Raw genomic sequence first — 14,182 nt, 5'->3', positions numbered from 1 at the left:
CAGAGGATTCAGTAAAATTCCCACACTTCTCCTTATGTTGACTCATGCTCAAGAACCACACTCAGGTGAAGACGCATTTTCAGATTTCTTGCTATTCTAGTACTTTGCTTCTTTGGTCTTTTCAAAAAAATACGTGTTAATCATGAACTGAACCGGCCGGAGTTTCCCGATGAGAACCTTGTTTAGTCTCTTCCAGTGGTTGGTTAATTCTTCTGGGATAAGTTTTCCACATGAAAGCTTCACAGCAATCTTTTCTATATCAGCAGAGCAATGGACTTAGTTATGGAGAAAGCAACGGAAGATACTTAATTCCTCCTTGCAGTGCTTTGAAGGTAGGAAATATATAATTGCCAAGTATTTGGTATTATCTCTTCCCCAAGACAGCAAAACAAGGTCACAAAGAGTTTCCCAGCGACAGAAATAAAGCGCAGTCCCATTAAGTAAATAATCAGAGAATTTTTGCTTTAAATTGCTATAGAAGTGACTCAAGCGAGTCCTCCAGCAGCATGAAAAGTGAATTGTGTCTCTTTTTCAGAGGTTGTTTTCCTGCTCTTAATTGCAGGCCTTAAAGTGATGGGGAATTGTGAATGAAGCCCAGCTGCAGTATCTGCAGAAAGGGGGACCTGTTTGAGGTTCTCCTCAGGTCTCTCCTGTTCTGTGGCTCTGAAAACGCTTCCTCTAAGACTTTCCTTTGCAATGGTGTCACATTTGAAAGTTGCCCACAACCTCCGTTCAGAGGAAAAGGGAAGTAAAGCAACCCCCAGCACCTTTCTGTCTGCTATATATAGGCAGTAAGTTTGAGAGAGGACGGTGGGTGTATGTTTCCGCAGCTACGTGACACAGTCCCACAACAGTGGTAGGAGAGAGAGGACGCAGGGCGAGAAGAGGAAGAGGTGACCAGAAAGCTTAAGTGGGAAAAATCTATTCAGATAACACGTGAAAATAGAATTCTAATTTCCCGTAGTAAAACAGCGAGCTCCTTCTGATTCCTGGGGAGGTTTTGTCTGTCGTAGGCCAGGCTGCTTGTGATCTGCTGTAGACCAAATGGCATCCAGGCGTCTTCTGAGTGTTTGGTGCTCTGCTGGCTGAGACGTTCGTGCGGCTTCAAGCAAACGTACAAGGATAGAGGATGTTGTCAATGAGCAGAACATCCAGGACTAGGCAGCCTGCAACTAGGAATGAAGTTTACTTTTTCCAATGACTTTGAGGGGCAAAGATAACAGGTACTTGCTATATAAGGCACATATGTCATGCTTCAAGCCACGGACAAACTAGCATGTGCAAGGCAGCAGTCTGGTCTTTAAAATTAGGGTCTGTTTTAAAGTAATGGTTACAAAGAGGTCACAGGTGGAGTAAGGTGTAGATATCTGTTCTCTCTAAGTGACATTGTGCATTTACATAAAATGTACAAAATGTGTACTTGAATCATAGCAGTCGTCACGCTTAGGAGACTGGACAGTCTGATTCAACACAATATATAGTTAGCAATTAAGATAAGACTTGCATGGATAAGACTTCACAGAACTACTTGGGGAGCCATTACACCTTTGAACGGTGCATTTAAGGTATTTAACTGAATTGTATTCTCATCACAATCAATGCATGCTGCTGTTATAATGCAGTAAACAGTTGCATGTGAGCTATTTTTTATGTGTTTGGAGTAGTATTGTTTGTTATGATTAATCTTCATATGAGGATTCTAAGACTTGCCTTCCTATTTGTTCATTCTTTGTATTTTGTGTATTTTGACCAAGTGTAGGATTCCTAATATAGGGTTCTGTCTTACTTTCCCGTCATGTTATAAAGCCTGCTACATGGAATGTTGTTTTCAAACTTTCTTGGGCCAGGGTGAATTACAGTGAGATTATCCAACAGGGTTCAAGATTAGAGTATAACTTTTTTTTTTTTTTTTTGTAAGGATGGCCTATGCATTTACTGTCAGTTGTTGCTGAATCTAGCGTACGACCCTTCCATCTATATGTTCTACATAAGGGTGTTTTTACCTGTTTGGGGATGAGAGTATCACCTCCAAGGAGTCATTAACCCACTGCATGGAAGATGTTCTTCTCTGGGTGGCTTTTTTGAAACACTCATGTAACATAAGAGTTTGTGGAAGGTGTAAATTTTTAAAATAAACAAACTAAGTAGCAGTTTCACATGGCAGAGCTACACTTCTCCCTCTTCTCCTGTTTTAATTTACTCTTTGTATCAATAGAAGTGTTAATAACACTAATGAGAATCAGGCTATCTGTGCAAGGGTTATGAGAGTTTCATGTTTGTATCAGCTAATTAATCTTTGTGTTACCAGGTTTTACATAGCTCAGTCTATGCAAATCTCTGTACCAAAGACTATGCTGTGTTTGTAACAGGAGCACACATTCACTGGGACCTCACCTACGATCATCAAATCCATTTGCATGTTTGGGCAACTTGAATTTTTAATTCAAGACTCCTCTTAATCACACAGTACTATGCACTTGCCCCTCGCCATGCCTCCTCCTCCTCCGGGGAGAATTTCACTATCAGTTGTAAGAAGGGAGTGAGTCAGCCTCAAGAAAAAATTAACCTGAGACCCAGTAATGCGTTCTGAAGCATTTGTTGGACCAGTGTTCTCATGAGCCCTCGGCAGCCTGAAGGACGACAGCTTCTTCTTTAGATCTTGGCTTTTAGCACACAGTAGTTGAAAGGAAATGCGGGTGTCAGTAGCTAATGCTGCACTCAAGAAACAAAGGGCAGATACACAAACATGTTTGTACTGTGTTAGCACAGGGATTTGTCTTGTCCTCCTCATCATCACGTGTAACAGGATGGAGGATATGGAGATGAAAGCATTTATTAAATCTCAGGCTTTCAGCTCGCCACTGCTTCTTTGCACTAAGTTCCTGTGGTAAATTATTTATTTAAATTATTGTGCCATTATCTTGATTTGCATACTCAGAACTAACACTAATTTGTAATGTGTCAGGATCTGTGGCCAGGCCTTCCTTATTAATCCCTTCATTTGCTTTACACCCCACATTTCTTCCCTTTGCCTTCGCTAAGGCCTTTCCTGTTCTCATTTCTATTTCACTTCTGTTCCTCACTTTCATTCTGTTGAGTTCCCCTTTCTTTAACTTTCTTTTTCTTTTCCTGTTCCCTTTTTATATTTCCTTTTTCCCTTGACCTCACCCTTTTTGATCCCTAAGTCTCATCTTCCTCTCTCCTCTTCAGTTTTTTCCACCTTGTCTCATTGCTCACCTCTCTCATTTTGTATTTACTTTCACATATATTATAATTTAATAATGGCAGTACTAGTGGTTTCTCAATTCTAGGTATCAGATTCTTAAATAACATGGGAAAACAGAATAATATCCATCTACTCACTGGTGTAGACGTTGCCATCTAAAGGGACAAGTCTCTCTCCTAAGAGAGAACCTAAGGAAGTAGTTGTGACTACAAATCTGTCTTTAGAGGGCATTCCAAGGTAGAGGTATGAAAAGGTGGAATGAAGTCTTGAACAGGCCATTTTCCATTCATTAGAGAGGAACTAGATTTATAAGTTAAACTAGATGTCTAATTCAAATTCGTGGAATGAATCCACCCTCTAAATTTGCCTTTCAACAGTGCTTAGATGGTAGGTTACTGAGGGGCATAGAAACATCTTCACTGAATGTAGAAAACAGTGACATACAGAAAAATGACAGAGTTGCCAAAACATCATTTAAGCTCTTTGTAGAGGAGGATTTTTCCATTTTCTTTGTTTGTTATTGGTGAAATATGTTCTACAACCAAATCGGATTGGCTGTCGCCTGTTTGAGGTGGCACAATCTGCCGTCCGTTTGCTGTTGAGGCAAAATTAGTCATTTCCTTCCTGTGTGATAAGATGATAAGAACTCTGAAGTTCTGAAGCTGGCAGATTTGAGGAAGATGTAGACTTTAGATACTCTCACCAGAGGGAGTGCAAAATAGGAAAGCTTAGATCTTGGCCTTTTATGAAACAGAGATCACTACAGGATCCTAATACGTATTACTGCACTGATTAAGGCCTTTTCCAACACTTTTTCATTGGGCGAAACAACATTCTTAATGTGTAAATAGTTTTTTTCCTCCAGAAATGATAGGTATAGAATTTCATATGCAAATTCTAAAGTACACAAAAGGTACATATAATAAGTGTGGAATTCAGTTGTTCAACTCATAGCATTATTATCCTGCTGCACTGAAAAAATTGTGTATCTTTGCACACAGTGTTTTTGGTTTAGGTGATACTGAGCGAAACATTGGGTGTACTAACAATACTACTAATTGATCCACGCTTTGTGTATGCGTTACCTTTTCTTTTTTTCTGACATGGAGTTTCATATGGTTCTGTTCTTAGAAGAGTAAATAAAGGCAAAGGAAGAGATAATTGAAGAGAGTTCCTATAGTATTAATTCTCCTGGTCCTCTTCTGTTTGGACAGGAATAGTGATTAGGGACAAGCCCCTGATTTATTCTCTTGCTTTCTTTGTCATAGAGCAGAGATACTCAAGAAGAGTAACGTGATAGAATTCTTCATTTCTTTTTCTCTCGCTCGGTTGTTGTTGAGCTGATAGTTATGAAAATGAGGAGAATTTTCCTTCACTCTTATGCTTGCAGAGCATGATGAAGATGCCTCCAGAGCCCTTTGAACCAGTTAGGGACCTGGTTTTGGTTCTCTCTCTCTTCTCTTCAGAAAATGGGAGTAGTTTTAATGACTGTGGCTGTCATCTGGCCCCACTGAAGATGCAGCTTTACCCCACTGAAGTCTTGCAAGCCCGAAAATGTTTTGGGGTTATTTTTTGTAGGTTGTGTGTAACTCAACAGAATCAGTTGACTCAATGGAATTGAACAGAATACGTTTGTCTGAAAATAATCCTATTTTCTGTGTAAAGCCTCCTGCTTTTCTTTTACTTTAGTATCTCTTCTTCTATATTTTTCTTTTGTATTTTCTTGAAACTGTGGCATTCAGTAAGCTGGTTAAATCTTTTATATAAGGAGGGGGTTCTGATCTATACAAAATGGTTCTTCCCATATACAGCCACTGTGACCTAAAGCAGAAACACAGCCCAGTCCATTCAACAACGCTTCTGACTTTGGAAAGTATTTTAAGGCCTGCAAAATCCAAAATAATAAAGCTGCACTAATAATGAATTGGTTTTTAGGGCTTTCCCATGTTGGTGATTCTAAGTGCTATGCAGTCACTAATTAATGAATCCTACCTTGTCATAAAAATATAAGACTTCTCGGCAGCCTTGTTTTCAAGTGGGAACACTGAGGTAGAAAGAATTAATATAAAATGCAAATTCTTAAAGGCAGATGAAGACATTTTCTGCTCTCCTTTGGGCGTCCAGATTTGGGCACATGTATGGAAAAAATGTGCAAGTATAGGTAAGCAAATTTATTCTTCTCAATCAATGTTGAAGCCTTTAAAAGTGGTTTTCAGTACCATGGAACATCCAGCAGTGCAGCTAAAGTGCTGGTATTCCCCATCTCAGAAGCCAGGAATGCAAATAGGTCTCTCCTGTCCTTAAGCGAAGGAATATCATTTCCTTATCGCACTTTAAACTGTGACTTTCCTCTAAAATTAAAAATAGCTCTAAATCCCTTTGTGGTTTTGTGGTTCTCTGATATTGCAAATCTGCACGTATCCATACAAGCAGCTTTTGAGAAAATCGCCCTGTTGTATTTCATCATGTGAAGTGCTGTACAAATTTGAGGGAGAAAAGGTGTTGCCCCATGAAATCTAGAGATATGCATAGAAAGAGGATGTAACACAATACACTGAAAATATTGAGGGTAATTATATACCCGGCTCAAAAATGCTATTTGCATCTTTATTTTTGCTTTAATGTGTGATTTATTTTTGCTTTGAAGTGTGATAATTTATAGGTAATCCTTTCCTGGTTTATACGCACATAGTATTTAACACAAACTTCTGTTCTTATTAACTTGTAATTCACACAAACATTTGGTGTGTTGTGGCTCCTTTCTAAATACTCCCAACCTGTGAACACCTGCGACAAATGCAGAGGCCAAAACATTAAAATAGGTCACGTCCTCCAAAATAAACTTAGTCCTGACTGAAGGGTTGAGTTCTGCACCATCATGAAATGAGCCACAAAATAAGGAAGCTTTAGGTGTGACCTGGAGCACTGTATAGAACCCCTGGTTCTGAAGCCTGTGGGTTTTATTCCCTTGATCAATGGAGAGTGTCACCGACACACCAAAGTGTGGAGTCTGAGTGACAACAGTTTGAACTGCAAGGTGATTTGTTCGCTTGAACAACATTACAAAATATAGCGAACACCTAGAAAGATTCATTTGTGTGTAACAGCCAAGAGATGGATAGACCCTGAGAGAGAAAAGGAGATGAGGGGCCTAGGGTGTTTCTTTTAATGTAAAAAGACATCCTCTGTTTTATTTGTCTGCATCTACAGAGACCTTTGAAATAGATGGGACTAGCTGAGATTAGAACTGGATTAAGATCTCCTGCAGCTAAAAGCTGTGTTGTGTACTGACTGCTGAAAGGAGCCGCAGGAGAGCGACGCTGTGACTGCTGTGGCCATTCTTCTCTCTCTTTGGTTCATGTCTGTTGAAGTCAGTCCCAGTCTGTGACTTCGCCCCTGTGATTTGTAATGGATGCCACAGTCTTTCGATGGCACATCACAACTTCTGAATGTGTTAGGTTACAACTCAAGGGCTGCTGGAATCAGAGACCGGATAATGGTAATAAAGATCAGGTTAAATAAGTGATTACACATTTGAAAACATTTTAAATCTGTCATTTTTAATTTTACAAGTGAAAGCAATTTTTTTCTGCAATATCCTCATAGGAAGGAAGGTCAGAAACAGGGAATAGGGTCTTTTAAACCCTAGAAAACGCATTAAACCCAGTCTCAAGAAAAAGGCAAAAGGAAGATTCTGAAATTGTCACGTGGCAGTGAAGGACCACTACACTAAATGTTGTTTCCAAAGACTTGTTCCTGATAACAGACTGTGTTTAACAGGAGTTTGCTACCAAAAATCTCCATTTAAAATTCTTAGCCACTCATGCTATCTACCTCCTACTTTCCCATTAAACATTATGTCCCCCAAATAACGGTATGGATGTATTATGCCCATACACGAGGGACTGTTTGATGAAGGTATTTTTAATGTCAGGTAAAAAAAAATGTATCCGTGTTGAGAATTATGCTGATGAGTGAACTTTGCTTTGAATCATTTAATGGAGAAATCCCTTACTAATGTCCTGAGGGAACTGCTGACAGTGTGTAATAATTTCTGGATCAGTGCAGCAGATTATAAGATATCTTGCATTTTATCAAATTCAGGCAAGTGCTTCTTTTGCCCTCTGAGGTCCATCTGTGAGCTTCCTGATCCTCTTCCCAAATTAAAGGGCCTGCAACACACCTTTTTTTAGATGCAATAGATCTGTGGCTGGGAGATAACTAAGCTATTGTGTGACCTTCTGCTTCACTGCCTTCTGCTCCCAAGTGTTGAGCTTCTCCAATTATGTGCTGTTTGTTACATTCACCTTTGAAGTGAAATACAGTTATTTCCAGGGTAAGTGGTGGAGAGTAAGGTTCATAAGCATGTTTGTATACTTCAGATGAAGCTATTTCACCTTTAGCATTCCTCCGGCTGCTACCTACTTTATGTAGCCCTTTCTATTGTTTTGCCTTTATACTGTTCGTTGCTGCAGTGTAATCTTTACCATGGGTAAATACTGGTGTTCGGTAAGAATTTCATCCAGCTTGTGAGGAGTTCATGAGACCAGAGAGCTTTTCCCATAACTACAGCCTGTTTGGGTAGTTCTGGGCCTGTTGGGTAGTTCTGGGCTTCCTTGTCCTCTGAGGACTCTTGTCTCTCCAGGTGCTTAATAGCAGTCACTGGAGAACTAAAATCTATATGCAATCAGCAAAGCAAATGCTAAATATCTGTTTCCTAGGATGTGAAATGACAAAGAAAATAACTCTGGGAGAGCTACTGGAGTGCAGGAGAACAACCAAACCTGTGGCAATAATCATCTAACCTGTCTATTGTATGAGGAACCCATCCAATTTTTTCTAATAGAGATATTGAACCCCAGCCTAGGATTTTGGACAATTTGGGAAGGCCTTTGAAAGCATCAAGCAAATAACATGCATTTTTCTAGGACTATTCTATATTTCTTGATGATAAATTTCATTATGATAGAACACTGACAAACACGTTATTTAGCGGATTAGCACTTGTGTTTTTGGTTTTCTAAATGAGGAGTTTATAGCCCCTGGCTATACAGACTAATAGCTGATCTTGCTCAGTGATGTGCAGCGTGACACAGGCTGCTTTGCAGTTCCTAAGTTGGAAGCCGAGGAAACTTTAACACAATAGAGAGATCTCGCCTGCTTCAGGAAAAACAACAGGTTTCTTTGGAGGTCTTTAGTTACTGATTACCAGCAAAGTCTCATAAAGTACAACTCTCGTCTCATATGACCTAAGAAATGCACATTCTTCTTATACCATGGTCTCTGGTGGGGTAAAATAACTCTTGAAATACAAACTTACCTTCCTTGCACCGCCTTGATCACTAGATCTTGAAAAAGCAGAATGCAAAGATAAGGAAAGACTTCTACAAAGTTTCTTTACTCTTAACTTCAGTACAATTTTTCTCACCTCATTGTTTCCTGCCTTGTAACCTTCTCTAATGAGGTGGTTACAAATTAGGAGTCGGAAGGAAATTGCTTAGCAGGCACTCAAACCGTGTGATGATATTTGCATGAGTCAAGAACATTTTCAGACTTCAGTGCTAGGATGCTCATACTTACCCCTCCCGTGGAGAAAGGCCAGGTCTGCACTCACAGGTACCTGCATTCGTGCCCACGCACCAGTCAGTCCATACACAGCTGCAGAAAGCGGACAGACGTAACTGCTCGCTTCTGAGTTAACTATTCTTGTGCTGCAATCATTTACATATGTTCACTCATCACATATATACAGGAAAAAATGCAGGTTCAAATCAGTAGAGCTGAGAGGAACAAAGGAGGCGAGAATTAAAGACTTGGTTGCATGCAGCAAGTACTTTGAGCTGAGCTCTGCACGCTCAGGCCCTTGCTTGCGTTGCACCGTGCCCTCTACCATTGCTTCAGACATGAAGAGGGATTCTCCGACTTGTAGACCTTCATGGAGTTAGCGGAGCTACAGATTCATCACTAGAGAGCAATATGCAATAGTTCATAGACTCCAGACAGCACTTCTCTGAGCTGTCACTTTCCAGATGAGCTGTGGACAGGCTGCACTTCAGTTCCAACAGTTTCAATCTAGGGGAAATTCAGCAGGAGTGATTCTAAGCACAAAAAAAGCAACAGGATAGAAACTGCTCTGTTTCATGTTTATTTGCGGGTTGTTTCCCTTGTTAAGGAGGAGAGCCTGAGATGGATGACTGCCTGGAGACGCTGAAAGATGAGGAGGAAGCTTTGTGGGAGAACGTAGAATGCAACCGGCACATGCTGAGCCGGTACATCAATCCGGCCAAACTGACCCCCTACTTACGGCAGTGCAAAGTGATCGATGAGCAAGACGAGGATGAGGTGCTTAACTCACTCACACTGCCCTCCAAAATTAACCGAGCAGGTAATTATTTTGTGAATGGCTACGTCTGTATCCCTATCTGAACAGTGTTATTCTGCTAAGTCTGGAGGGAACCCTTATCAAATTACATATTATCGAATGGAAACCCTGTGTCTCATTTACAGGAGATTTAATGTAAAGAGGGGAATCTGCTGCTATTTTGATAACAATTATTCTTTCCTGTACTATGCGGACTGGAGCCCATGGTGTTCATATTCCTGTCCAAGCCTTGGCAAATGTTTTAGTTGACACAAGCAGCAGCCAGTGCTATTCCAAGAGTAGGTTTTCAGCTGTCCTGTCGTGCTTCATGATTTGTCACCGAAGGGTCTGCCGTCCTGGCGTTTCAGTCCTGCCTGCCGAAGGCTGCGCTGAATAACGTGGCTTTTGAAATTTCTGTTCCAGAGACCAATTTGCCCACACTCCTTCAGAATAACGATCAGCACAACCATAAAGAATACACGGCGTTGCTTTGTGAGTTCAGCTCAAATCAATGAATCAGCCACGTTTTCCACAGCGCTTGGCTATGGCAGAGACAAACCTCCGGCAGATTTGACTTCAGGGATATAGTTCTCGCTTATGCTGCTCATAGGGCTGATATGTCACCTCGCTCTGATCATGTCACCTCTCTCTGATCTCTGTACTTAGGCCGACTGCTGGACATCCTCCACACCAAGGGCCAAAGGGGCTACGTAGTTTTCTTGGAGAGCCTGGAGTTTTACTACCCTGAACTCTACAAACTGGTGACAGGAAAAGAACCTACACGGAGATTTTCCACTATTGTTGGTGAGTAGAATCAGTCCCAGAGGAGCCTGTTGAAATAAGGACTATCTTCAGGACTAGGTTTGATTTTTCAGACAAGAAATGGAAAGAAAAGCCAATCTTGTAGTAGCATTCTGCAGTTTTTCAGTCCCCTTCAATGCAAAATGAGCTAGGAACAGGTAATGTGTAAAGAAAAGCAACATCTTGGTTGTCTGAATGAGGCTGAAGAGCTTCAAATTGAATGATGGCCATTACAAGAAATCTCAGGAGAAGAAACAGTGCACTAAATTTGCAACAGGGGAATAAATTTACACCGAAGACCCACATGTGCAGCACATCTGAAGCATTCAGATGAATTGTATAGATTCATTTTACAAAGTTTGTGCTCTTGCCACAGGCCTGTCAGCTCAGCTGGAACAAGACAAATGTAAAGGGTTCATATTCTATCCAGACAAGCTGTATGCATGTATATTGTGATCCTAATGATAATGTGCTGTGTAATGTTTCTACTGTTGCCAGTTAGATACACAAATGTGCATGTATTTGTGCATATTCTGGACCTCTGTACATACTCTGGGACATTTTTTTATTAATCAGTTCTGCTAATCCTGCTTAGTATAAAGTTATTTTATTAGCTGTTGATAAGGTGTTTGAACATTTTCAGTGGAGGAGGGACATGAAGGCCTCACCCATTTCCTAATGAATGAGATCATTAAGCTTCAGCAGCAAGTAAAGGCAAAAGACGTGCAGCGCTGTGAGCTCTTGGCAAAGTCTCGCCAGTTGGAGGATGAGCGAAAGCAGCTAAAACTGAACAAGATAGAGCTGCTGACCTTCCAGGAGAGATACAACAAGATGAAGGAGGAGAGGAACAACTACAATGATGAGCTAGTCAAGGTGAAAGATGAAAACTACAATCTGGCCATGAGATATGCCCAGCTGAGTGACGAGAAGAGCATGGCTGTGATAAGAAGCCGAGACCTCCAGTTAGAGGTGAGATAAATGCTCTGGGCTGCTTTAATCAGGAGCAGCAATGGAGGATGCCAGTGGCAACTGGCAAAGCGAGACCTTCTCTGACAGTAAAAAGGTGTAGAGCTCTCATTTGTATTGCTTATCCAGACGATTAAAGGCATCCCTGTATATAGAAGTATCAACTGCAGTGATGTGTGTTAATGGCAGATAATTTACGTGCTTGTTATGGATTAACAGAACACAACATAGTTAAAAACAAAATTTTAAAAACATAATCGTTTGCTAAAAGCATAATTTTTAACTTTCCAGGCTCAATAATATTTTGGGGCAGTTATCCAGGTTTGCACTATGGCTGCTGGTGGCTTATTCAAAAAGTCTCACACCGAGCATTGGAGCAGCTTGAGGCCATTTAGGAAATACAGAGAAATGTTTCGAGTGCCGTAAAATCCATACATGTGTGTGTGTCACAGATGAGCCAGAGTAAACCACTACCCATAGTGGATCTGGACACTGGGGTTTGGTTTTGAATGGACGATACCAGATGTTTTACCCCCCTGTTTTTCCCCACAGTGGTTTACTCGCTGCCCTATCTCAGCGCTGCGTTCTCTTGGGCTCAGCATCGCTTCCCACGGGTAGATCGCTGCTGGGCCGGGATGGGTGGGCAGAAAGTTGTGTTGGTTTGTGCTTTGCAGCTGCTTACGGTCTCCAGGAGTTACTGGCCAAGGTCCCAGGGCATGTACTGGCCTTCAGCCCTGGGCATCTCTCTGCTCTTCAGGATATTCCCCCACTTTCAAGTCTTTCCAGACAGGATCATCTTCCCAGGCCGCCTTCTGTCTGAAACCACTTTGTTTCTTTTTTTGCAAACCCCTCTTTCCTATCTAGAACTCAAAGCCTCCATTTTTCCCAATCCAAATAGTCTATGTGCAAAAGCACAATGTGTTGTCAGCCTCCCAAGTCCTGTTTCTATCTCTTTATTTATTAGAGGACTGAGGACGTCCCACTTTTTCTTTAGCCCAGATGTTACCAAAATTTACAACCATCCCATGCAAACTGTAGCCAGCAAATAGCAGGCTTCGACTTGAGAGTTCAACAGTTCACTTGTGGACATTCAGTGCACACACACATACACCCAATTATCTGCTGCTTGTTAGCATTCACAATTTAAGCTATTTTTTCCACCTATGACAGTGTGTTTTCACCTGGAAGTGAGAGTGTTTTCAAAGCAGTAAATATCAAAGCTAGGAATGATATATTTCCTTTCCTGTTTCTCCTTTTCGTTGCGCAGATTGACCAGCTGAAGCATCGCTTGAACAAGGTGGAAGAGGAATGCAAGCTGGAGAGGAACCAGTCTTTGAAGCTGAAAAATGACATTGAAAACCGACCCAAAAAGGAACAGGTTCTGGAACTGGAGCGGGAAAATGAGATGATGAAGACTAAAATCCAGGAGCTACAGTCCATCATTCAGGTATAAAAGCAGATTGCTACATTTAAAAATCCAGCCACTTCAGTTTACCCCTCCTGCTTACCCAGAGGTGGATTCGTGGGCTTTGAGCTCTCCTTGCACCCCCACACTTTCCTCCCATACTGTTTCACATACCCCACATCTCCTCACAACCCAGGAATTGGGTGAAACCTCTACCTGCGTAACTACAATAAGCGTAAGTGCAAAGTTTGGAAGAACAGCAGGTTGGTTATATAGCTCCCAGCTGCCTGTAGTACTCCTTGTACCAACACGTGCACGAGGGGTAGATACACCAAAAAAAACCCCAACATTGTCATCTAATAATTCAAGCTGTACATGAGAGATTGGCGCTTTCATCGTGCAGAATGCAGCTGTTTAATTGCTGAGCATTCAGCCCCGTGTTTCAGCCCCGCTGTGGTTCTTTGTACCAGTCTGTCACCGCAAAGCTGTGTTAAATGGCCAGCCCAGAAATTTCTGACAGGGGCTCTGTGTGCCCTGTTCTAGGCTATTGGCATTTCTGTGCTGAAAAGGCTTGATGAAGCAGAGGGTGATAAAGGTTTCTGTACTTGGGTGGTCACTAGTTACCAGGGCGCCCTGTAGAACACTTAACTAACCTTTGTTGGGGTAGTGGGGAAAGAGGCTGATACGCAGCAAATTTAGCACCGTGTTACCCTGTGAAGAGCTTAGCCGAATACAAGGATATATATGAGAGTGCTTAGCACTTTGCTTGCGACATTTTAAAATGACACTTAAAAAACGATCAATAGAATGCATTTCAGAACTGGCTGTGGCCTCTAGCAGGGACCAACGGTTCTTGGTTCTAACACAAATCCAATTCGAAGGTTGAAGAAGGGTGTAGTATAGAAGGTTCTGGGAGTTCTGATCCATGTAGAATCTCCTATCTTAATTGAAATGGTCTCACAGCACCTAAAGAAACAGAAATAATCATGAAACAGCTAAAAATAGAACTGAAATTCTCCTAAGCGAAAGTGTAAATAAATAAAAGGCAGTTTGGTTTAGAAATACTTATGTATACTTAGAAATATTGGGTAACCAAAATGCCACTGAAATCTCCAACTTAGTCTAGGTATTTTTAAAATAAATATGCATATTACATGCTTGCATTTTATGCCTTTTTCATCTTCCATTTATGGTTAATTTTGGATAGCAATTCATTTGGTTGGAACCTGCTCTGATAATCTTGTTAATTTTAAATCTGAAAGAAAACATTGCTGGACACTATAGAAAATGAGGCAGTGGTACAAACTACTCCAGGCATGTTTAATATTGTCTGAGTGCAGGCCTGCAATGCCTATGCACGTTTTAAACATTCCCCTGAATGTTTTTTTAGGCCCCACTCCTTGGCAAAGGGTGATTTTTGTGC

General features: G+C 41.2%; 1 protein-coding gene across 1 annotated transcript in view; it reads left to right on the top strand.

Moving 5' to 3' along the window:
* The window catches only part of CARD11 (caspase recruitment domain family member 11), a 44,170-nt gene that overhangs the window by 9,849 nt on the left and 20,139 nt on the right, over positions 1–14,182 (top strand). Inside the window, exons 2-5 of the mRNA XM_082064260.1 lie at positions 9,399–9,611; positions 10,254–10,391; positions 11,032–11,357; positions 12,622–12,801. Of these exons, the coding sequence (XP_081920386.1) occupies positions 9,399–9,611; positions 10,254–10,391; positions 11,032–11,357; positions 12,622–12,801 (857 nt within the window). The remainder of the gene's footprint in view (positions 1–9,398; positions 9,612–10,253; positions 10,392–11,031; positions 11,358–12,621; positions 12,802–14,182) is intronic.

Source organism: Streptopelia decaocto (genome assembly GCF_964273445.1).
Source record: "Streptopelia decaocto genome assembly, chromosome: 13".
Classification (NCBI taxonomy): Eukaryota; Metazoa; Chordata; class Aves; order Columbiformes; family Columbidae; genus Streptopelia; species Streptopelia decaocto.
The sequence above is the reverse complement of the archived record's forward strand: the minus strand, read 5'-3'. Positions and strand labels throughout refer to the sequence as shown.